Source organism: Crinia signifera, chromosome 6 (genome assembly GCF_055691185.1).
Source record: "Crinia signifera chromosome 6, ASM5569118v1, whole genome shotgun sequence".
Taxonomy (NCBI): Eukaryota; Metazoa; Chordata; class Amphibia; order Anura; family Myobatrachidae; genus Crinia; species Crinia signifera.
The window spans coordinates 91,505,845-91,532,106 of NC_139222.1; the positions used below are offsets into that span (position 1 = coordinate 91,505,845).

Genomic DNA, 26,262 nt, shown 5'->3' on the forward strand with positions numbered 1-26,262 from the left:
GAGGCGTGGTTAGCAGCAGAGACGCTCCCTAACCGCCGTTCAGGCACCAGCAGAAGCTGCTGGTAGGAGTCACTTTTCTTTGATGCCTTTGTCCTCTTGTGTTTGGCGTCACCCCCGGCGCCCTCTCTACCACATGACCTGCATTGCCGGTGACGTCAGCGGTCCATTGACAGGAAGTGGAGTTTTGTTCCGGCTGCTGGAGAGGTGCTGGTGGTTCTGCCCTGAGCTGTGGTCACCGCTGTGTTGAGTCAAATTGAGTGAGTGTGCGCCCTCTCCGGGCACTGGAGCATAGGCCAGGCACACCTGGTAACATGGGGGTACATATATGTGGGGATGTCTGAGGTCAGAGTACACTCTTGTATAGGGACCTAGTGGAGTCAGAGGAACACATGGGAAGCATCAGAATAAGCCCCTATATGGATCAGGGATTCATTCCTATATATGGATATGTGAGTGCAGGTGAGCACATACATGTAGGGTGTCTATACTCCTCTGTAGAGAACTATAGGTCACATAACTAAGTAGTGATTTATAGAATGCACTCCTGCATAGGGAGATATGGACATGCACTGATATGTGGGGCAAATATAAACCAGTGTAGTAATCTTTGGTGTGGGACGCAATATAAGATGTAGTCTGAGTGACCTAGTGTGGGGACAGTGTGACACTGCAGGTGCTGTAGTAGCGTCAGGTGTTCACATTCATTTTGCTAGACTTACAGTTTTGGAGCTCTGATTCTAGAAATTGTTGATCTGTGGGAAGAGATGGTTTCTGTCCTATTTTTTATTTTATTTTTTTGTGCTGAGAGACAAGGGTCTTTCAGACTTCTGGGTCAGGCTAGTAACTGATAGTGGTAATCACTATGTTGTGTACAGGAGGTTGCTTATTCTTTCTAATGTAGATAAATAAGTATGTAGCTCCAAATTCATAGATGTACTGTACGCAAACCTCTCTGAATTTTTTTAGATGTGATTGCTTGCAGCCCACTAAGTCACACTGTGGCCATTTGGGAGCAGGGGAATGGCAGGTGATGCCAGCTTTTGAGAAAATGGGAGAGAGTCGCTCCTATTTTCTGGGCATGGCCAGGGCAATGGCTGTGTGCTATTGCTCGGTGCACAGCATAAGATTTTCATTAACAATATCATTATCATTGTTAAGTGTGCACCCACTATATCATTATGTGCACTCCTGCGGATTGTTTACAATAACCCTGATCATCTGAACATGTCTAATCTGATGATATCGTCAGTGACTGCATGATCGGTGGGGCTACGGGTGACTTCACTTAACGATATTTTTCAGTGTTGACCCATTGGTCGTTCATTTTGCAGCACCGCCAGTATCGTATAGTGTGTTCAGAGCTTTGGATACAGATTCACTGGCTTCGGCTTCCTGTAAAGACTGGTCATCCTCTGTTTTCTTCTCTCTTACCCATAATTAGAGCAGTCTTTGACAGGATTCAGTAACTATTACACTGCAAATATTCATGAACATTTCTGTAATCTGGAGCACCTTGATAAAGGTGTTGTATGCAATGTCATCTTTGAGCTAGTTCCATGCAGGCAGCCTTCTTCCTACTTTATTGGCATATTTATTTGTTATAGTTTTTTTTTTAAATGCCTGCAGATTATTTAGTTTACACTGGTGTTAATTTCTAAAGTTCTTAGGCCCTGTACACACACCGATTTGCTTTTGATTCGATTTTTAGATTCTGGCATTAGATCTTTCCATTCGATTTGGCATTACAGTAGATCTGTACTTTTGCATTAGATATCGAGTTCGATATGCATTCATAGTACATTGTACACATTCGATTTACTAGATCGAATTCGATATTTCCTGGCTGCACAGTAGATTTTTCTGGTCAATTTTGTGAAAACAGGAGCGTGCATCGAATCGAATGTAGATCGAAAGTGTCACAAAAAGCATTCGATTTATAGTGTTCCCTCTAGAAATGAGGGCAGGCAGGGCGCTGCTGCACGGGGGCAGCGCAAGAGGGGGCGGACCGGGCCCGCCGATGTCACAATTGTGGGCGGTCCCGGGCCGCGACGTCATGAAAAGGGGCGTGCCCGGGCCGCAACGTCACTAAAGGAGGCGGGACCGCCGAAGTTACCGTGCTGCCGGGGAAGCGCTGGGAATCGCCGTGTAAGGCGGCGCTGCGCTTCCCCCGTGCACACAGCCAGGGCAGGCACCACGCTGTTTTAGCGGGGCGCTGCTAGCAGGGCAGGGCGCATTTTGCTCTGTAAAAATCGGGCAGGGCGCAGCGCCCCGCTAAAACAGCCTAGCGGGAACACTAGATTTAGTTTAGGACTCGATTCGATTTTGCTTCTATAAGCAAAACCGAATCGAAAATTGGGAAAACCCGATGCATGTGTACAGGGCTTCTCTGATGTTGGTAATGAGCAGCCTATTGAAAATTAGATAGCTTCCCGTGTGGCTCCTGAAGTGTTCCAGCTTGCCTGGTTAGATCAACTTTTTGATTTACATAAGTTTACTGACGTTGACTTTTCTCTTACCAGCAAAAGTAATTGATAGCATGTTTACATCTGGGTACAGGTTGTACATCCACCACTGGCCCAAAAGATGCCAGTGTTTTCTGCTTTCAGTAGCTCTCGTGTTCTTCACTCTTTGCCTTTAGCGCTAATTTACTTATGAATATTCGGTAATTATGTAGTATCTGGGCGTCCGATTTTGTGATTGTATGCCATGCCATACCTTAAGGCATACAATCAGATGCGATGCGATTCGATGCGATTTTGCATAGGATTCAATGTTAAGAAGGTCCTGTTCATTTCCCCACTATCCAAGTGGGCATAGAGTTGATTTTATATAGCGTGGCGAGCGCAGCGAGCCACCGAGCCCGAAGCGTGGCGAGCGGACGCATATTTCTTAAAAAGTATTCTGTGTCCCCTCGCGGGGCTCGCTACGCTCGCCACAGGTTTATATCCAACTCCATGCCCACTTGGATAGTGGGGAAAGGAAAAGGACACCTTTTTCCCATTGAATTCTATGTTAAAATGGACTCAGACCATTTTAACATTGAATCCTATGGAAAAATCTTGACCATCGCATACGATTTGGTCGCATGCGATGCGATCCGATTTCTAAATCGGACGCCCAGATACTACATAAGTACCAAATATTCTTCTTTCATTTGTTGATGCAGATTTCTAGATTAATTTCATAAATCGAGACCAGATCAGTTAATTCTATGGAGTCAATTCAATTTATTGTGCTGTGAATGGCGCTGGGAGAGAGCAGCTATTCTTAATCTTGAGCTGTGGATGGCTGCTTGTAGCCATCCTGGGGTGCAAGCAGAAATCTGGCAAAACTAAAGGTGTGTATACATGCTTCGGTACTTGTTTCCTAGCACGGCCACAACGATCATAATCGCGGTCATCGGGGGTAAAATCGGGGCCATCGCGGGCATCGCATGCGCAAAAAAATCGGGTGCGATGGGCCAGACGCGATGCCCGCGATTTCCCCATAGAGAACAATGTTAAATGCCTCAATTTACCCGCGATGACCCCGATTTCCCATAGGAAACAATGTGAAATGGATCAATTTACCCAAATTATCATAGGGAACAATGGTAAATGGGCCAATAAGCACCCCTGAACATTAAAATGTCCCCCCAAAAGTACTAGACTCCACCCCGCGATCAACGTGAACCCGAAGCGTGGCGAGCGCAGCGGTACGCGTCCTCCGACCTTTTCATACCCCCACTATCCACGTCGGCGTGGAGTTGAGAATAGAATAGTGTGGCGAGCGCAGCGAGCCACCGAGCCCGAAGCGTGGTGAGCGCAGCGGATACCTTCACAGTTATACGCGTCCCCTCGCGGGCTTCCCAGGTGTCCATGGCGACGCGGACACCTGTGAAGCCCGCGAAGGGACGCGTTTACCTGTGAAGGTATCCGCGTCCCCTCGCGGGGCTCGCTGCGCTCGCCACACTATTCTATTCTCAACTCCACGCCGACGTGGATAGTGGGGGTATGAAAAGGTTGGAGGACGCGTACCGCCGCGCTCGCCACGCTTCGGGTTCACGTTGATCGCGGGGTGGCGTAAACTACTTTTGGGGGTACATTTCACTGGTCAGGGGTTTTTTTTGGGGTTTCTGGCCCATTTACCATTCTTCCCTATGATGATTTGGGTAAATTGACCCATTTAACATTGTTTCCTATGGGAAATCGGGGTCATCGCGGGTAAATTGAAGCATTTAACATTGTTCCCTATGGGGAAATTGCGGCCCTCGCGGGTGGACCATTTAAGCATTTTTAGGCGCACACGACGCGACCGACCCGATTTTTCAATGCATTTCAATGGAAAAATCGGGGGCGTCGGTCGCGTCGCAGGCCACTAAAATTACCCCCGATGGCCAAGATTTGTGGCCGTGCTAGGAAACAAGTACCCATGCTTCTATTTGCTTTAGATTCGATTTTCCATTAGATTTGGTATTAGATCTTCCCATTCTATTTGACATTAGAGCTGTACTTTTACATTCAATATCAATTTCTCAGTGTAGGCACAATGTACACATTGTATTTACTGAATCCAATTCAGGATTTCCTTGGCTGCACAGTCTATTTTTCTTTTCGATATAGAGAAAATGGGAGTGCACATCGAATTGAATGCCAGTCGAAAGTGTCCTAAAACCATTTGATTTTGATTAGGTTTCTATTCGATTTTGCTTCTATAAGCAAAATCGAAACGAAAACAGGGAAAAATCGAAGCTTTAGTCTGCTGCTGTTTTGTGCCCTAGTGTGGAGCATCTCGGCGGTACACTTAATTCGAAGAATGCCAGTTCCCATGACTAAACACCTGCCACTTCCAACATTACATACTGATTGTTAAGCTTTGGGAGCTCTCCTGTTGCTATTCACAGTTGTGAATTAATAGACTCCTTTGAGGTGCTCTGATGGTTTATTAACATTTGTTTTTATTTGTTTACTCAGTCTAAAATATGTATTCAAGTTTTTATTATGTACACTAATCAAGTTATACACCAATCATGAATAAATGTTTTACCAACAAAAATATAGCTTTTTCATTTGAGGTCATTCATTGTTTAACTTGGCACAACTTAAAAGCGAACTCATTCCTAAACGTAATAAAGGCATTATTAGTGTTGACCTTGCAATGCAGCTTTGTATGTTAGCAAAAAAACAAAACAAGTGAAATCATTATTGCAGCATGTTATATTAACACTATTAGACTTGTGCTCAGATCATGTGTGTTACCCAGGTGTTTACAATCCACAGACTCAAGCGCTCATTCAGCACTTCTACCAAACAGAGATGCATCATGCTCCTAAGCCAGACATGTCCGAATTATGGCCCTCCAGCTGTTGTGAAACTACAAGTCCCAGCATGCCTTGCCATAGTTTTGCTATTATGGAATGCTAAAACTATGGCAAGGCGTGCTGGGATGTGTAGTTTCACAACAGCTAGAAGGCCACAGTTTGGACATGCCTGTTAAGCAATCAGTATGCTGGACAGATTGTTTGTTCATATGTATTATTTTATTCAGTAGTATAGGTTTTAATGTAAGTACCAGAAATACTTTAGTGGCTTTTTAACACATGCAATTTTTCTGTGTTCTCACTATGAGATCTAACCATCCTTTTATTATTAGGGTGACGGTATGGAGGTGCATGAGCAACACATTCTTTTGAAGAAACAAGACGAAGTTGTTTGGCAAACACAGCCAACACATGATGAGGCAGATTTGGCTTTTCGGGTCTACAAGATGCTAGATGGCAATGAGGCGTTCAGTAATGTATCAGAATTCCATGTAGTACCTGTGCAGGGAGAAGATGGCTCTATTGTGAGCATACAGGTCACAGGAATACAGCGAGATGAGGACGATAGCCAGACCTTGCAGACAACACAAGTGTTTGAATTACAAGATTTGGAAGAAACTTTGCATCCTCAAATTGAGCAGGCACGCCAGGAAGTGAGTGTCCAGTCTGTGAGTCCTTCTGTGTCTCAGCCTGTCCCGTGTGAAGACAACCAGGTATGTGTATGTGTGTGTTATAGTGATATTCTCCTGGTGTGAAGTTTGCTAGCCTTTGAGTCTTATTGGAGTTTGTAAATTCTGTAATTAAATCTGTTACAAGGTCTTTATTCCCGATACATTGAGCTCTGGTTGGATTTCAACCTTCTGGTCAGTGAATACAAGTCCTTTTGAAATAGGTCCATCCAAATCTATCCGGACATAAGTGCGGCCTACAAAAAGCACCAAGGGGATGACAAGAGTCTCATTGACATGAGAGGGGCCAGTAGGGCAATGCTGAACATTTTGGTTATCACAGATGTTTTCATCCCTGGGAATTTTACTTCCTAATTAGACAAACCCTTCACCCTAGGAAATGGTATCTGCATCTGGAGGTCTTTTAACTGCTGGCTCACAGTGAATTATACCAGATGTTGACAAGATTGTATCTTGGTTTTCCCAAATGTTGTTGTTTCTAGTAGATGCCATGTCTGTTCCTTGGAGTCTGCTTATGATCTGGCTGTTCTCTCTCTCCTCTTTTGCGGGCACTAAATAAAAGGTCAAAACCTTGGTTGGCTCGAGACTGGGCCAGGAGGTCTGGGTTCACACACATTCTTATTATGGCAGAGGGGCCACTGTAGCACCTGCCTCTAAGATCTAGTGCTATATTTACAAACTGGCGGATTTTGTTTATTGACAGATTGGTCAATTTTTGCTTATATTGTTAACAATGTGTGAACTGATGCCCAGCCTTGAATAGAGACTTCCTCACATTTTGCGGTATGCTGTTTCCATGATATTTTTGTGCCCGTACACAATAGAACAAGTTTTCAAAGCAGGAAAAAATAAATTAGTGTAGTCTGATACCCAACAATCATATTTCTATAATAAAAATCCAAGTGAGTATTATATATAGATCTCCTATATGTCAAACCACCTTGTGCACCACAGATTATACACTTTATTTTCCCTTGCAGAATACAATCCAGGTGTATGAAAGCCAGTTGGTAACAACTGCAGTGCCCGAAGTAATGCCAGAACCGGAATCATGTATCCCAGCTAAAACCACAGAAGAGACAGGTACGATGGTATAGTTGTGAGAAGTATTCTAGCATTCTAATATTGTTTTATTTAGTTTTGGCATAATTCATTCTGTCTACTCTCCAGGAGTGATGACACTGTACCGGTGCGCGGAGTGCGCATTCACGTCATTCAATCTGACTGCACTGAGGCGCCATATACGGAGGCATTCAGATAAATACAAATGTCACCTGTGTGAAAAGACATTTGGTTCCACCACAGAACTTCGCCTCCATGTAAATTTCCATTTGGGTAAGGAAAAACATTATCAAAGTTTATTTACAAGGCGCCACAAATGTCACATAGCTGTACAGAGTGATACAGGTATGACCTATAAGGAAAGCATTTGGAAAGTATGAGCTACAAGTAATGACCAAATCACAAGGCACGCAGACAGGACCCATTTTAAAACTTTCATGAAAATTACAGGTGAATAAACATGAATGGGTGCTGCTTTGTTCGGTTTGCATGGCAAACAGAAGAATTCAACAGAAGACAAACAAGAGTACACTGATCATTTTAATTCAGGAGATTAAAATGAATGGATACAATTGCAATGAATTGCAAACGGATTCAGAATAAGACATTGAAGGATGTGATAAACCACCAACCAATCAGCTCCTACCTGTCATTTTTCAAACACAGCCTGTAACATGGCAGTTACGAGCTGATTGGCTGGTGGTTTATCGCTCTCCATTTTATCACTTTGCAAGCGTAGTACATCTGACCCAGGAAGACAATGGGAGCTACTTTCTAGTAGGGGGAGGAAGGATAGTGAAGGATTATTGGATAAATCACCTGTTGAGGGCGACTAGCGTTAAACCCCTGGCATGGACAACATTATTGAGCAAAACATGTAACCAGCTTGCTAATAATTTGGTTGATTCAGATCTACACACAAATCCATTTTAACCCCTGGCATGGACAACATTATTGAGCAAAACATGTAACCAGCTTGCTAATAATTTGGTTGATTCAGATCTACACACAAATCCATTTTGTGAATTGTTCTTGCAATTTATTGCGCTGTTCTTATGCTGTAGTAGCTGAGCACCTGCAACTGTGAGCATACACATTTCATTTGCATCTCCACTCGTGGCTGCATGGATATTAGTAGTTGTCAGCGAGGTTGTTCTGGCGTAGGAAAAGTGTTCTGAGGGCGTGTAGACAATGCTTCAGGCTATGTGGGGTTTAGTGTATTCTGAGATCCGTCTGATCTCTTGCACTGAGCAGGTAGAAATGTATGAATGTGGCATTGCTGATGGATGTGAATATCCTCAGTACGGCTGCATTGTGTGCAAGTCTATATCCTCCACAATGTCTAATGTTGTATCGCTATTTTCTCTCCTCTCTTTATTTGAGCCAGAAATAACAGGAAAGCCGATTTCCTTCGGATTTGTTCTGTCACTTATGTTTCTATTGTGTTATACCTGTAGTAGCGCAGATTGTACATGGACTGTACATGCCATATGGTGGTCCTTTCAACAACATCAAAAGTAGTAGAAGGCAGCTGTCAGCATACTGTCTCTCACCATGCCCCCAATTAGGTGATGGCCGTGCCACTCCCCACCCTGGTACATGAATCATTCATGTACAAAGCAGTGCCAACTTTGGTCAGAATCTAGTGCCTTTTAGTGCCTCTGGTGGTCACCTATTGGAAGTTAGTAGTTTAATTGCAAAGTGATCAAATGAGAGAGGAGGATGTTTGCACTTGCCATTTTATGGTCCCTCTTGGGCAGAGCTGGGCAACACCGGCCCTCCAGATGTTAGTGAACTACACATCCCAGCATGCCTTGCATCAGTTTCAGCATGGCCACATAGCAAAACTAATGCAAAGCATCCTGGGATGTGTAGTTCACTAACATCTGGAGGGCCGGTGTTGCCCAGCCCTGCTCTTGGGGGAACTGAGGGGTAGATGTATGACGCAGTGATAAGGGAGAAGTGATAAAGTGTCTGGTATTTTATCACTGGCCAATCAGCTTCAAACTGTCCCTTTTTAAATCCAGCCTGTAATGTAAAGGAGGCCGTACACGCACCGATGCGGGCGGTGCGATGCTGTACGATGGGTTGCGCGCTCCCACTGCACCTCATCGTACAGTACAAAAAGTATGTGCTGCACATACTTTTTGTACTAGCTTTTTCTAGCACTGCATCGCATGCACATCGTTTGCACAAGGCATACGATGCGATGCTATGTGTGCTAGTTAAGCCCACAACGCATGCCGGGATCGGTGCGTGTGTGGGCTGCATAACAGTCAGGAGCAGATTGGCCGGTGATAAAGTACAGTACAAGCACTTTGGGGCAGATTTAAGCACAGTGAAATGATAGTGTCTGGATTTTATCACCGGCCAATCAGCTCCTAACTGCGAAGTAACAGGCTTGGTTTGAAAAATGACAGGTAGGAGCTGATTGGCTGGTGATAAAAACCAGACAGTTTATTACTTCACCGAGCTTAATAAATCTACCCCTCAATCACTTCTCCCTTATCACTGCTTCATAAATCTACCCCTGAGTTCCTATCTGTTTGTGTTTGCTTGTTTAGTTCAGTTCAATTCTATTCTATTGGCTTTTTGAGCACCTTGTGGAAACCAGTGTAATGGGGAGCTATTCACTAAAGTCAAAATAAGTTTTTATATTGCATTTAGTGCCAGCATCTTCACCTGTTCCATCTATATCTCAGATTCATAATATACTTATGTTCTTAGTATCCCCTTGCAATGAATGCTAAAGAATGTACTTAATAGAGGTGATTCTACATGGCCCTGTGTTAGTAGACAGCCTGGTTTGTATATCTGTCAGAAAGCAGTTAATACAACATTATTATATCTGTTGCAGGAATTCGGCCTCATAAATGCAAAGAGTGTGACATGGCATATGGGACAGCAGCAGATCTCCTGCGCCACACCAGGTCTGCTCATACATTGGAGAAACCCTTCCAGTGTTGTTACTGCGATTATGCAAGTGTGGAGGTATGTGCAACTTGACATAAAGTATAATCCTATGTTATTTCTTTGCATGACACCCTCTGCTTTTAACTTTAACCAGTTCCTCCTCACCCCACACTTTCACTCCCTACCCGCACACAAGCTCATTTTGTTGGTGGTTTGAAAATACCAAACCTGGCTATACCAAGGTGCATGAAGAGTCACACTTTTCTGCTTTATTATTTCTCTATTATCCATATGGGATACTGGGGTCTCAATACGATGGGGAATAGAGGGTCCTATGCAGGAGACGGGCACAAATTTTTAATGAATCGTCCAGATAAACCATTTCTATCTCAATGATGACGTCTCTTTACTACTAGGATATTTAAGGATTTCCAACTTCATAGCATGAAGTATTTTTGAATTGTTCCATTTCATTCATTACCACTAAATAATTATTTCTTATTTGTCACGTCTCTTTAGGCAAATAGGATGAAAGTACACATCCGTTCCCATACTGGGGAGCGACCATATCTTTGCTGCCATTGTTCTTTCGCCACTACTGATGCCTTCAAGTTGAGAAGACACATGAGAACACACACGGGTACGTGGGAAATGCTGCAGGGTTTTAGATGTGAAAGATCAGGAACACTTGGGGCCTTATTCTGGTTGATTCGTTCGGATGCGTATTTTCGGACAGGAACCGTGTGTTCTTAGCCCTGCCTTCCGTACGGATCGCTCACACCGTCCGAATGCGGTAAGACGCCAACCGAACTGACCGCGAGTGGATTTTTCATGTGAACACCTCCTCCATCTCTGCGAACCTCCCCCCCCATCATTCGATGGTCACAGACCATCGAATGCAGGACCAAGTGGTCAGGCAGCACCGAGTGCTCCAGACCACTCGGGCATTTCTCCGTGCAAAAGCAGGGATATGGGCGGGCAGCTGGCATCCGGATATGTCATATGTCCGCCCCCCCACTCGTGCGTAATGGCTGCATTACCATACGTACGCCCAGCGTTTTCATGGGAACGCCCATGAGATGCGGGGCGTACGCATATGGTAATGAGCCCAAACAGCCCTTCACGCCCCTCTCCACCCCTGTTCGCAGTGTTCCAACCGATCGTTTTCTGTACAGAATTCACTCCGTATTCGGCCGAGCGCAGCGTTCGCACATGCGCAGATACACCTCTGCACATGCGCAAATACCAAACATCGTCTGTCCGACCGCACACGGACAGAACCGCACCAACCAGAATAAGGCCCTTGGTAACGGAGAGTAAAGCCCTCATAGCCTACTGGTGGTATACTTGGTCTGAAGATGACTAAAGACACCATCTCTGATAGCTGCAGGCTACTCTATGTAAAATGATAAAATATTAAATATATACATACTAGTGTTACACAGTTCCTCCTATTCTATAAAACTGAATCTTCTAGTTTTCTTTCGTTAATTCCATGTGTTACTTTATATTGTAGGGGAGAAGCCTTACACATGTCACCTATGTCAGGCCAAGTTCACGCAGAACACCAGTATGAAAATGCACATATTAAGGAAACATACAGAGAACTTGCCCAAGGAACATTGCCCTAAATGTAATGCTGCCCTGTTCGGGAAGAATGACGTGCGTAAGTATATTTTGTGGAACATTTTTTTTATACAACATACCTGAAAGGGATGGGTCCTGCGGTAAGCGGAAAAGCTCTTATTAGAGGCTGGAAAGAAATGTAGAATTGTGTTAACTTATCTTTGTGTCATGGGTAGCCACTAAATATAACCTGCATTCTTTTTTTTTTTTTTTTTTTTAATATAGTATTTTTATTGATTTTACAATTAGAAACAAACAAAACATTACAATACATTGTAGATCGTGATGTTTCAAAGAAGGTGCACATAACAAATAGGACATATCATAATCTCTCAGATATATAAAAGGATATACAAGGTGCATGTTGACTCACAATAGCATAGATAGACATAGAAGTACCCAGAGGCGCCATCGGGGTCTCCGCATCCAGTGGTACGGAAGGAGATATACCAAAACAGCATGCCTTACAAGCAACTGCTGAGCACCATAACATTACAGTATGAGAGCAGACATCAGATGAAAACACCACTGAGGATAATAAAATAGCTCGCTATCTAGCCTCCTTAGATCTAAACCCACTTACAAAGAGAAGAGAAAAAATACCCACAACCCCCCCAAAAAACCCAAAGCAAACCTCCCACATGACCCCCCACCCTGTACTACCCATCCCCAACTTAGGTGTACCTGGAGCCCTGCAACTATACTACCCCTCTACCTACTATGGACTGTAGGAGTAAGTTAGTGGTCTATAGCTACATATTAGCTAAACTACCAGAAAAAGCCTAACTTACCTCCCCTCCATCCTACCCCCCCCCCCTCCCCATACTACACTAACATCTATATATTATTGTAAACACCCCCCTCCCCCCTCACACACACACACACACACACACACACACACACACACACACACACATAAACGGATAAGGACAAATGGACTAGTTGGGGCAATGACTCAACAATTGTTAAATAATACAACTTGGATGCGGTATCGCAGTTACAATATAAGAGTAAATCCATCCCATATCATATTAGGGATAAATGGCGATAGTTATATATCGTAAAAAATAACAGGATATATATACCCGCACAGCAAGCAAGACTTGAAGGACATTTTAAACTAGACGGACACTTGCTCTCCCACCAGAAGCATGTATAGAAAAACTTTTATATATAAATGTATCTTGCGTTTGAAGTCTTGAAGGATATCAGGATATAACAATATCAACAGACAAGTATAAGTAAATGTTCATAAAAACAGAGGCAAAGTGTATTGCAGAGCAGACTCAGTGGAAAGGAGCCTCATCAATGTATAAATAAAGGACACACTCAGTCGGGCCACCTGCAATCATTTTGAAATGGCATGAATAAGTTGCTAGTCCCATCCTCATACAGTCCAGCATATTGGTACAGTGGAATAACCTGCATTCTTATAAATATAAAAACCTCAATCCATGGTTTGAGTGTGCCTTCACCTACTAAAATACGCTCTCTTTACAGCTTTCTGTGTATTTTATATAAGTTGTAAAGTGTTTATTTTAGCAAGTATAAGTCCGAAGTAGAGGTAGTACACTTCCCACTAATGGGGCCTACACACTGGGTGATTTCAGGGGATTTTCTAAGTGCGGCACTGTGTGCTGAGCAATCTGCCTGTGGAATAATTCTAACTGTTCCAACAGTCTCAGGGGGTATTCATTGCGGGGGTCACGGCAGGCGAGCTTGCTCGACCGCCGTGACCCAGTCCCGTTCGAACCAAGAACATGCAGGCGGGATTCAATGTCCCGCCTGCAGCGAGACGAAATGGGGGCATGGCCATGAGTTGGGGCCAGGAAGAGACGAGCTGCAGCCGGCAGCTCGTCACTTCCCAGCCGTTCTCGGCAGATTGAGCTTAGATACCCTGCTCAATGCTGTCGGAGAAGACATCATTGAATAGGGCCCGGCGGGCATCTCCCCGATGATTGAATATCCTCCTCAGTCTGCAACTTCTGCTGTCAAGATCACTCTGAACATAATACGTAGCTAAGTTAATGCTTCAGTCCCCAAACCTGCATGGGCTAAATCCCTGATGTTTGGGAATTATTGTGGTTCTTCCTTACTCAATAATGATATAAATCCTGGTATAGTAAACTTTGGGCCTGATTCAGATCTATTGACCAATGTTCAGTTGATTTGCATCGGAGCCAACATGAGCATGTGCTGCGATGTTGCTGCATCGCGGATTGCAGTGTGTTGGAAGTCACAGCCTCATTGACAGGCAGTGGCCATTTTGGGGCCAAAGATGGGGGGTCATCATCTGACACAGATTCACTGGCCCCACTGGGATTCGTAAGAGAACTGCATCACTAACATACTTTCTCAAATCCGCTGCTCCCTAAGAGGTAGCACTGCTCACTCCTGCATCCAGCTGTGAATCTGGCTCTATATGCGCATGTGATGTAAACATCAATTATTAAATGATGGCAATTCATTTGATATAAATATTGTTACCTGGACTTTTTTAAGTCTTATTGAATAACCTTGTTCGCAGAGGTTCACATCCGCAAACAACACACCTACTTGGAAACTCCGCTGAAATGTCGCTTCTGTCCTGAAACCTTTCATGAGCGCTACATTCTCCGCCAGCATCAATTGAGTCACAGGGTTGAGATGCCAGTAGGAGTTAAATCTGGGAAAAAATCCATAAATGCCAGTGGCAATAAGGTGAGACTTGTAAACTGTTTCCATAACTCTAATTATATACTAATATCTGATGACTTATGGGTAAGATTGTTTCTATTTGCACAAAGTTTTTAAATAAGTCTAAAGCATTTATGGGATATTGCAGAAATGATGTCCAATTTAAGGGGGTATGAAACCTGGTGTCACAACTGTAAGGCTGGCCCGACAGCCGTGACCCGGTCCCATTCTCGGCCGGTTTGGCAGGCAGGATTCAATGTCCCACCTGCCAAGTGCCGAAAAGAGGGCGTAGCCGGGAGCTGCAGCCGGATACTCGCCAATTCCCGGATGTTCCTTGTTCAATGCTGTTGTGGGAAGGCGGCACTGAATAATGCCCCACCGCTATATCCCCCGTCGGGAATAGCGGCGGGAGATTGAATACCCCACAAAGTATGATTATTGCTTGGGGCAGGGAAGGGATACAGGATGTACCCTATATTTTATTTTCTAGTTCATTGAATACAATGTTATAAGTAGTATAATTGTCATAACATAGTAGTGTAATACGTAAGGACCTCTACTATTGTACTATTAGGTGGATGGACATGATTCAGAAGCAGGAACAGATGGCATTGCCTGGAGCATTTTACCTGCGAATGGGGATACACAGTTGTTTTTGATTGATGATGATCAATCTGGTACAGTGACTGAATTACACACCATCCCCATGCATGCAGAGGATGGCAGCATCGTACAAGCAATTGTGTTGCAGAGTGCTGAGCAGATGGACACTGCCGTGTACGAAGTGCAGGATCTAGGACACGTCTTGCAGCCACTGGTTGTACCTCACACCTCTGAACCCATAATCCTATCCATGGACCCTTCTATTACTCAGTCCACACAGAGTGGAGAGGAGCAGGTATGTAGCCAGGGGGCATTTATACAATGTCACCATTCTGACAACACTGTGAGTGTCCTGCCAGTATGTGTTCTAATAAATACATTTTTCAGGAGACATTTGTTCTCCATGTTTTAAGTTTTTCTCTGGTTTGCCAACATCCAACAAACAGGCATAAATTTAAAAAATACCAGGAACATATTGTTAAATTTTAGCAATTTATATGGCATGCATTCTAGTCACCCCTGCCAACAATGATTGTTCTAGAGCAGGGGTCCTCAAACTATTTTGCTCTTGGACCCTATCAGACAATGATAATAATTACAGGACCCAAGAAAGTAACTGCAGAAGGTCATCACATTACATGTGTAATCAGCAGGCGGCACATACATGGCAGCATTGTGGAGGCACAACATGATGTGAGAAGGTCGGGACCCTTTTTGGGGTCAGGACCCACAGTTTGATCACCACTGTTCTAGAGCATGGCTGTTTCTAGAGCAGAGACCAAATGCATGCTTCCATACAGACACTTTCTCTTATTAGAGCTTGTCAAGGTAGCCATTTCTGCTCTGCGAATGAAGTGCTTTAGGAACCACCTTGGATGGATGGATGAATGAATAGAGGTTTAATACTTTCTTTTCTGTTTTAAATTATGTGCTCCATAATTGCTATATTGTTATCTATTTCAAGACTGTGACCCCTGAGTGTAACCTCCAGGAAACAGACACTTCTGAGGCCCAAATAACAGCGAAGAAGGGAAAGCGCATTCAGCTAGTCACCCCAGAAGCACAGATAGGTAAGTGTAATTAATATGTTAAAGCATAATAATTATTTACTAAAGAATTCTATACATAAACGGCACATTCGATTTTACACTGGGTTCCGGATGGCCTCCCGACAGTCTGTATCCTTACAGTCATTACGTCGGAATCCCGAGTGTTAAAACCCCAACAGTGGGAATTCAGACTGACGGCCTTTTGTCCCTCGTGGGTGTCCATGACCCCCACAGAGGGAGACTAGAATAGGTGGCAAGTGCAGCAAACCTGCAAGGGTATCCATTGCACTCGCTCCGGCATTTGGGATTCCTACATCTGGACTAATGGCCGTCTGAATCCTCACGGTGGAGGTGCTATACCACACCCATTTACACTAGTTCTACTAGTGATTGTGAAAACGCCAAAAATAGTGGGTCCGCTTGCTTACAAAAATTGGCATCCCACCTGATATTTTCTAGGTCCCAACAGAATAAGCCTCCTCTCCCCTACCCCCCAGCATGGCACATACAGAATCCTCCTCCTCTCCACCACATGGCATATAACTTGAGCCGAGGGCCGGCTCAGGCCTTTTTTTTTTTCTTCTGGTAAGCAAACATAGATTTGGGTGCCCCTTACTGTGGGTCGGGGGGAAGTATTAATTGGCCGACTCACATAAAGCAAGATACACACATACTAGAGAAGACATAGGGGGAAATTTACTAAGATGTGTATTCTACTTCACATGTGATGTTGCTATGGGCAACCAATCAGAATCTACTTATTTATATAGCATCCTCTAGAAGATAGTAGACAGGATCTGATTGGTTGCCCATAGCAACATCACATGTGAAGTAGAATACACATCTTAGTAAATTTCCCCCATAATCTGTTAACAGGGACAGTTACACCACACAATAGTGCCACTTATACACACTGCGCCAGCTAGAGCCATTTGCACACACTGCGCCAGGATTACGCACACCATAATGCATATTACGCCAAACACTGGTATGTCCATTACACCATAATGCCCCAGTTCTCCTGCTTATCCATGCTGTATGATACCTCCATGCTGTATGATCCCTCACACAATGCCCAAAGTAATGCCATTTACAAATAATGTCCCCCAAAAGTGCCACTTAAATTTGCTTCAGTTCACTGCTGCTGATGAAGAAGCCGCCAGATGGTGAGAGGAGGAGAGCGCAGCACATAGCATAGCATGCTCCTGCTCCCCTCTTGGTGGACATTTCAAATGTGGTCACTGCTGGACAATGGACTGGTGCTGCAGCAGTACTTGTATTGGAGAGCAAGGGAGGCTGTGCCGCCAATCACAGCCTTAGGGAGCTGGCCTAGATGTCCGAGAATAAGCAGCCTTGTATCGGCTTCCCTGAACACGGACAATGCGGGGAGACATTGGTCCCTGGTCAGTGGCGGGCATTGGCTTCACAGACCACACAGCGCTACTGCAAAGCATCTCCTTGGCTGCACCCTTCTCTCCACTCACCGAGCCGGCGGTCAAATATTCCGGAGCAGCAGGGGGTTGGGGGACAAGCTGCACTGAGGCGCAAAGTACTCGCCATCCCCTTGTGGCCTCTCTGAATGGGAGATGTATCAAACCTTGGAGAGAGCTAGAAGTACCAACCAATCAGGTCCTGTCCTTAGTATCACTTCTATACCTATAATGCTGGAACATGTTAGAACCTTTACAATATAATGTTTTGCCAAGTTGTTCTCATTATATTATTCATTCTGACAGAAGTAAAGCTGCACCGATGTAAAGACTGTGATCAGGCCTTTGCGACCGGAATCGAGCTCCTCAAGCACAAAAAAACCCATAAACCCGAAACCCTGTTTAAGTGTCCTTTTTGTGAGCATGAGGCAGCAGAGGTATGTAATAGGCACAGCAGGATTTGCAATAATACGTCATTCATGATAACAGTGCCTGAACCTTAATTATGTTTAGGATAATGTCTTCTCAGTAGGGTTTGGTATTTTTTTGTTTAGTAGGGCATTCTTAGGAAACACTGGGGCAAATGTCTTGCCTTGGAGAAAAGTAAAGTACCAACCAATCAGCTCTTCATTTTCATATTTTAACCACAGCATGTGACGTGGCGGTTAAGACAGGATTGGCTGGTACTTTCTCTGTCCACTTTATCACTTTCCAAGCTTAGTACGTCTCTCCCATGTCTAGGTCCTCGGGAGAGATGCCCTGTCCCTGATATGTGTCATTTTCTATAAAGTATGTGTTTCCTAGAGTAGACGCTAATGTATCTTCTTGTTCCTAGGCTGCTGATCTGATCCTTCATCTTCAGATTCATAATGATAGTCGTCCATTCCATTGTGACAAGTGCAAGTTCGCTACTACGGATGCCTTCAAGCTTTCAAGACATGTGAGGACACACACAGGTTGGTGAGAGTTGAGAATGATTGATTGTGTAGTGGCCAGTATAAGCCAGGCTGAAACTTTAACCCTTTCAGGTCCAACGTCTAGTCAGGCCCAACAGCCCCAGCGCTAGTAGCCGATGCAGTGGTGAGCCACTTTATAATAAGAACATTAACATCATTCAACATTCCATGTAGACCATTTTTTTTATAGAAAAAAAAAAGACAATTTAAAGCAGACCGGACAAATTTTGACTGCAAAGGGTTTTGAATTAACTTCAGCCCCAGAACCCTAAAAGTTATTTAGTTGTATTTGTTTTAAAATGTTTTACTTTGCTTGATTTGACTTTGACCAAAAGTGTACTTCTGCTGTTTAGTATAGGGCAGTGGTAGCCAAATCCAGTCCTCAAGATCTACCAGCAGTTCGCATTTTCCAGACAACCTAGCTGCTGCACAGGTGCACTCATTACTCACTAACACATTGTAAAAGATCCACAGGTGGAGCTAATTACTTCACTTGTGATTATGAGGAGATCTGGAAAACATTAACTGTTGGTAGCTCTCGAGGACTGGACTTGGCTACACCGGGTATAGGGTAACCAGTATCTCTGATACTGTTATCTACTGTATTATTATTATTTTCTGTACATCTGTACTCTTATTCAGTGTGCCAGTTCTAATTATTTCTGCAATGCAAATTGAAATAGGTGTTACCCATAGCAACCAATCCGATTTTGTCTTTCATTTGTCTATTGCAGCTTAGAAAATTATAGAATATCATTGGTTGCTATGGGCAACATCACCCCTTTTTTATTTTTAGAAGCTTTAGTAAATTTACTCCAGAGCTTACCCTGCTCTCATTTTTATGACAGTCTATGATACGGCTATACAGTTACACCACTGCACTGTCCGATCTTGGAAGCTTGTCAGTGGTAGGCCTGGTTAGTACTTATTGGCGGTTAATCAGACCTGATCGCAGCCCTGCGATTTCAGAAGGCAGACTACTATGGATGGACTGTGCATGCGTATGGATCATAGCACGCATGCGCAAGGCCCTTCAGCGACAAAATCCATAGTCTTTTCTGATCACAACCAGTTGACAGAAAGCTGGTGTTTGGGGTGGTAACCAGCTGTTATCTGGGTGTCAGGAAAATCACGGGTGTGCCAAGGCGGTTTTAGGGAAGAGTGTGTGACGTCCGCTCCGGCCTCGATCAGCTGGTTTCGACACTTGCTAGGAGACCACTGAGTCACAAACAATAACACATACATAATACAAGCAGAAATATAACTACGACAATAGAACTATGACAAAAACTAAAAGATGTCACGGAGAAACTTTAAGGCTAGCAGTGAGAGAACCACAGGTCAGACAGCATGATATTATCAACTCTATCATGAAGAAGAGCAGTAATCTATTCCAAAGATGCTGAGTACCAAATTTTAATAATTGTATTTAAAGTTGAAGCTGGTAGTGAAGGAGCAGAAGGTTGCTTCCACTGTGCAGCAATGAGAAGTTCAGCTGCGTTAAAAATACGGAGGCAACGTTTATTCCTGGGGCTTGGCGATCCCATTCATTGGTTTACACAACAAAATATATATCCCATTTTTAGGGTAAGAGAAATTGATCACACTAACATCCAAAGAAGTATTAAAATCAAAGTATTCCCTAATCTGTGAGCTGATACTGGGGGAAACGCAAAAGCGCCTTGTTCAGTTTCCATCAGGCTATGCGCTCTCCACGTATCAGAGACCTACCTGTCCAGGGGGACAGCGAGGTGAAAAAGTATGATGCGGACCACTTCTAAATCTGGGGACAAAATTGTTTAATACAGGCATGTCCAACGTTGGCCCTCCAGATGTTTTGAAACTACACATCCCAGCATGCTTTGCCACAGTTTTGCTATCAGAATGCTAAAACTATTGCAAAGCATGCTGGGATGTGTAGTTTCAAAACATCTGGAGGGCCAACGTTGGACATGCCTGGTTTAATATATCCACTCCTACAAGAAGCAAACCTCTGCGCAATGTTGGAAATATTAGACTTACTTTGAAACAGGTGAATTGTGTTCTACTACGATTGATAGATGAAACTGTGAATAAGTAATCAAAAAGGTTTCTTGCATACACTACAATTACCTGGGAAATAATAATTACTATGCAAGAATTATTAGCAAGAGTTGATTTTCTCATGTCTGCTGCTGCCCAAATTAAGTATATGTACATACCCCCTGATATGTATTTGTAGGGTTAGATCCTGTAGATCTACAGTGTCTAGGTCTACAATCAAAAGGTTGACCTGGATGCCGTATTTGTACACGATTATTCAAAAATCTCAAGGGGAAAATAAATAATTTTAACCTGGTATGTTAGAGCTAGCATTTATATTCAATAATTGGTTGCTCAATCATCTTAACTTATATTAACGTCTTTCACTATTTATAGACAAATGGGTGGTGGAGACCTGCGCTTGCGGTACAGAGAATGTACAATGTGCCAAACCTAGCAGTAAAGTGTGAGCTGTACATATGCAATAGTTGGTACAGATGAAAGAGTTAAGGTGTAAATTATACTGCTGTAATGATAAGATGCCGGTGGGTACGTAAAATAAGAAGACCCTTATTAAGCTATATAATGCTCAGAAAAAAGGGGGGGAGGGGTTTTTTGGGCGGGGGCGACCTGTAGCATACGAGACTTTCTCCCAATGACTGTTTGCTGCTTGTCCACCCCACCTGCCCCAAACCACCTACACCCTAGCCAAAACCCCCCTCCCCCTTTTTTTCTGAGCATTATATAGCTTAATAAATGTCTTATTATTTAACGTACCCACCAGCATCTTATTACAGCAGTATAAATTACACCCTAAGTCTTTCATCTGTACCAACTATTGCATATGTACAGCTCACACTTTACTGCTAGGTTTGGCACATCGTACATTCTCTGTACCGCAAACGCAGGTCTCCACCACCCCATTTGTCTATAAATTACCTTGGGAGGGTTCTCTCTCTCGCTCTCCCTATGAGAGAACATACAGACCATATGTTGGTTTATACATGAATGTGTGAGATGTCCATGGTGTGTGATGAGCTCAGTAGGTAACATGAGGTTAGAGCCAAGGGGCAGTACAAAGCAAAGGCCTGGGTGACTCATCAGAGGGTGGTATCCTCATCCAATGTTTGATTGATGATTAATGTAAAATACATAAAACGGCGACAAATGGGAACAATAAGTGCAGATGATAACGATACTTGTACAAGACTACAACCTATATGTCGCACCTCTTTGTTTAACTTTCCCTGTCATAGGTGAAAAGCCATTCACGTGTTCTGTGTGTCAGGCTAAGTTCACACAGAAGACTAGCATGGAGATGCATGTTCTGCGGAAACACACGAAGGAGCTTCCCAAACTTCATTGTCCGATCTGTAATACCATCCTTACAGGGAAGCACAGTCTCAGTAAGTACTTGGTACAGCACTAACTCTTCCACATTTCCTAAATCATAATTTAATGTTTGTTTTGGAAGCCCCCATCTCCACTGACGTGAAAGTTATGTTACAAAGATGTTGTATTGTTTTAGCTATTCAGTTTGGTGTTAGTCCGTGTAAAGAATTTCTATTCCTTTCAATGCATTTTAATTGAAAAACACCTTTTTATAGCAAAAAAATAAATAAAATACAAATTGTCTATATTCTTTTTCTGGTAAGAAGTACATAAGAAAAGAATGCACTATGCACCTTACATGAAAATGTAGTTTGTGCATTAAGTAGGGAATGTACCATTACACCTGTCAGATGTATCCCACATTCCTGTTATGTCAGAACTGCTGACTTTCTCCAGTACAATGTTTGTCATGATGTACATTGTAATATAATTTATTTTAGTGCTGGGCGATTGTGTTGTCAGTTAGATACTTCTGGAAGAACTTTATTTAGAACTGTTGATGTCTGATTAGAAGAACAGGTCCATGAGTACTTTGGTCTAGACCGAATATTTTTAAATATGCCAACATTACCCCCTTGATTTGAAAAGAAGGAAATCATATAATTGTAATACACACTGTACCCCCAGAAATTGATATGTCCTGCTAGTATGGTACACAGCCTGGTAGCAATTGATGATGATGATCAGGTATGGTTGTGTGTGGTACATCATGATCGTCAATGGCTGCCAGGCTGTGTGTGGCATAGCCATTGATCATGTAAGGTCCAGGAAACTATTAGTGTCAGTACTTCAAGATGATCTAGTGACAGTCTGTGCAAATGTTATTCCCTAGACTAGAGATGGGTATACCTTGACAGGAGCCTAGAACCAAGCTAAGAAACTTGTGCTGTGTACACACGGTGTGAGTACCGTGCAATGCGATCTGATCGAATCGGGATCGCATCGCACGGTATGCATGCGATCTGCATACAACTTTGACTATATAGTGCAGATCTGCACTATATAGTCAAGGCAGCCAAGACTTTCTGCTTGCGATACGTGAACGCGCATCGGGATTGCAAGGGTAAAAAACCCATGCGATCCCAATGAGATTTTTTGTACACGTGTGTACACACCATTAGATCTGCAGTGGCAGTACAGACAGCACCACTGGTCTAGACTCCTAGGTTTATACAGGTTGCTAACACCAGCATTTTATAAAGGGTATGGGTCATAGGGTCGACACTGTGAAGGTTGACCACTAAATGTTGATGGGGCTTAGTTCGACACATATAATAGGTCGACACAAGCATTAGGTCGACTGTCAAAAGATTGACATGAGTTTTTTTTTCAGGCCCAAATTTTGACGTAAGTCGACATTAACACCATATTAGTGTACCGTGTCCCCTCGCTTGGCTTGCTGTGCTCCCCATGCCTCAGGCACGGTGCCTTGCTGCACACAGCACACTATTATATTCTCCCTCCATGCCCTAGTGGATTGTAGAGTATGAAATACCACCTGTTTTTGGACAAAAACGTGAAACCGCATGTCAACCTTTTGACTATCGACCTTCCCGTTGTTGACCTAATGCTTGTGTCGACCTTAGCCATGTCCCTTTTATAAAGACCTGTCTCTACAAGTACACTAGGATGCTCTTCATTTGTGGGTGAAGAGAAAAACCTGCTTTATTTCAGAGAATTGGGGAGGGGGATGTGGTAATTGTCAAAGCTTGGGGAGAGCTTAAAATTTGAGCGATAAATTACCAAGCAATCAGCTCCTGTCATTTTTTAAAGCCAGCCTGTAACATGCCAGTTTGGAGCGTATTGGCTGGTACTTTATCTCTCACAGGGCCAGATGTATCCAGCTTCTAAAAGTGATAAAATGGAGAGTGATAAACCAGATAAATCAGCTCCTACCTGTCATTTTTCAAACGCAGCCTGTAACATGACAGGTAGGAGGTGATTGGCTGTCTGTTTATTCGATACATCTGGCCCACACTGTTATTTTTTTGTAATTGTAATTGCTTCCTGTTGTAGTCTTTGTTCAGTCCAGCATTCTCATTTTGCAGAAATTCACATACAGAAGCAACACTCCCACTCCGAAACAGAGCTGAAATGCCGCTTCTGTCCAGAAACATTTCGTGAGCGCTTTGTCCTCCGGCAGCACCAAAAGACCCACAAGACTGAGAAGAGCATAAGAAGGTCTAACGTGTCAGGGATCAGCTGCAAACGGAAAAGAAATTGGAAAGAGACCGGCGTGGAAAAGGTGAGGGATGGGAAAGAACTGGAACAAGATTGAAAATTGATTAGCAGAAATTTGTGTTACAAATCTAGACCGTAGTATGTATTCATTACATTACAGGCGTGCTTAAAATATACAGATGTATTAAAAATAACCTTGAAAGGAGTATACATTGAGTTTTTATGTGAATTCTATTCAGGCTTTTAAATGCAGTATTTAATTACTGTAAAACAAAGGACATAAACCTAAAACTAGCAATTGTGTATAAATGATGTCCAGTCTTCATTCTGGTTTTTTATTTGTTGGCACTTTAATCCTGTAACCTGCCCCTTACCTGCATAATGATACTGTCCCCAATTGGGACACAGGAAGGCCCTGTGTACAATATGCCATCCTAGAATTATTATTCTAATTATTTATTTGATTATTTTTATTATCGTATTATTACATTATATTTGGTAAAAAAAAATGCACACTGCTTTTATTTTTGTACCCAGCTATATTTACGTGAAGTGTTGTAGCGTTCTTTATTCGATTTCTCTTCTTGCTGGGTTAAAGATACCTAATAATACTATTATTAATTTTAGCATCCGGCAATACATCTTCTGGAGAATGTCCAAATGAACAAGACACAAGAGGAGTTTGCATGGCAAGTGCTTCCAACTGATCAGGAAACACAAATACACTTTGTGATCAGTGAGACGGAGGACACCAACACTGTGACTGGATATCATGTTCTCCCGATGAATACCGAAGATGGGAGTATAATTAGCATTCAGCTGACAGGGCTGCAGGAGATGGAGCAGGTAGATGTTGGTGCATTGGCACAGGTATTTTTAGCAAAAGATGTCTGAGTATGATATTGAAGACACTGCCCACATGTACGAAGGTCCAGGGAACATTCGGTGATCGGCACCATGTAGACAAGGAAGCAGGAGGCTGTAGGATGTAAACTCTGAACATCTCCTTCAAGTAGGAGGTGATAGGACTGCAAACATGGTTTCTTTACAGGTATAACATAAACTATGCATGTTACTTTTTCTGCAAAGGTCTCTGGAAAAGTAACAACATGTATGTACATAGTTTTTCTATTTTATTTTTACTGTACCTGTTTGTTTCCTAAAGTTGTGTAATTTAAAAAAAAAAAAGGATGCAAATTTGAATTGGCATTTTCAGTCTGTGGCTCTCATTTCTGAACAGGTTATGTTTTCTTTACAAACCAGAAGTGTAAGGAGGATCGAGAATTGTAGATACAACATACAAGCTTTAAAGGTTGCTTGATATAAAAGCGCTACTATTAACCTCACTGCTAGTCTTAGAGATGGAGGAAAAGGGTGTGTTCGTGTGTTCGTGTGTTCGTGTGTGTGTGTGTGTGTGTGTGAAGCTCAAAAAAACAAATTGCTTCCAAAAGTTGATCACATGCATCAGTGGTCTAGTTGTATACATTTTGGAATCGTGGGTCTTTCAAGCCTAGCTGCCAGATCTCTTCCAGACTATTTTACGCCTGTAATTTAATAACCATGCGCTATGAAATGCCTTTATAAGGCATTATTCTAGATTATAGGCATACATGCCTGTGATGGTCATTTTTATCACACTGTGTGTGTCATCTTTAAAATTTTCTATAACTTGACAAAAGTTGAGATACTTGCTGTGTAATTGTTCATACATTTGTCCTGTTTTGCCATTCTCTGCCAAAGATGGTTGAGTTTGGCCGCAATGTCATTTGGGGGTGTCAAGTTCTTTCATGTATATCCTTGTTTACTATATTTCATTCATGTGAGTAAAAGCTCTTTTTGTATTGGGCAACCTTTTATTTTGGGATTAGTAGTCCTTTAATTCTGGACAATGAAAGTGCCTAAAATTCGCCATAGAGTTTAACCACTGCGTGCGGCAGTATTTTGTGGTAGCTACAACAACAATATCTCTTGCTATTTTGAATAAAGTAATTCCATCTGTCTGAGAAAACAGTTATTTGACTTAAACATCCAATAACCGATTACTCTGAGTGGCTTCATCATTTGCATGGTCAGTGTTGTCCATGTCTTTATTCAAGCGGAACGGATATATTTGTTTCGCTTTCCTTCCGCTCCATGCAGGACCTTACAGATCTTCTCTGCCTTAAGGTAATGCACTATTTGTCTGGTGATTTTAAGATTCTATATCAAAATTGTGGAGATTCCTACTGGTATAGCATGGCTGGGGCATTAAGTAGGGGTACATACACATCCCCACTGCCAGTGTCACCAGCTGAATGTTGCTGAACTAACATTGGTCCTTATTCAGATCTGATCGCAGTACAAATTTGGGTACTTATGTAGTAT

At 43.0% G+C, this 26,262-nt stretch overlaps 1 protein-coding gene across 6 annotated transcripts; it reads left to right on the forward strand.

Moving 5' to 3' along the window:
• Nucleotides 1-26,262, forward strand: LOC146007803 (uncharacterized). Of its 6 annotated transcripts, none has more exons than XM_083146453.1 (15): nt 1-257; nt 5,632-6,012; nt 6,969-7,071; nt 7,159-7,323; nt 9,908-10,041; nt 10,483-10,603; nt 11,480-11,629; nt 14,117-14,289; nt 14,840-15,163; nt 15,860-15,938; nt 17,654-17,784; nt 18,183-18,303; nt 21,582-21,731; nt 23,766-23,962; nt 24,526-26,262. In XM_083146453.1, the coding sequence occupies exons 2-15, from the start codon at nt 5,641-5,643 to the stop codon at nt 24,790-24,792; spliced, it is 2,487 nt and encodes an 828-aa protein (XP_083002579.1). In that variant the 5' UTR covers nt 1-257; nt 5,632-5,640; the 3' UTR covers nt 24,793-26,262. The 6 variants fall into 6 exon arrangements, with proteins under 6 accessions (XP_083002579.1, XP_083002580.1, XP_083002576.1 ...); XM_083146454.1 differs by having other exon boundaries at nt 5,632-5,952; nt 15,833-15,938; XM_083146450.1 differs by having other exon boundaries at nt 3-242; nt 15,833-15,938; nt 24,526-26,261.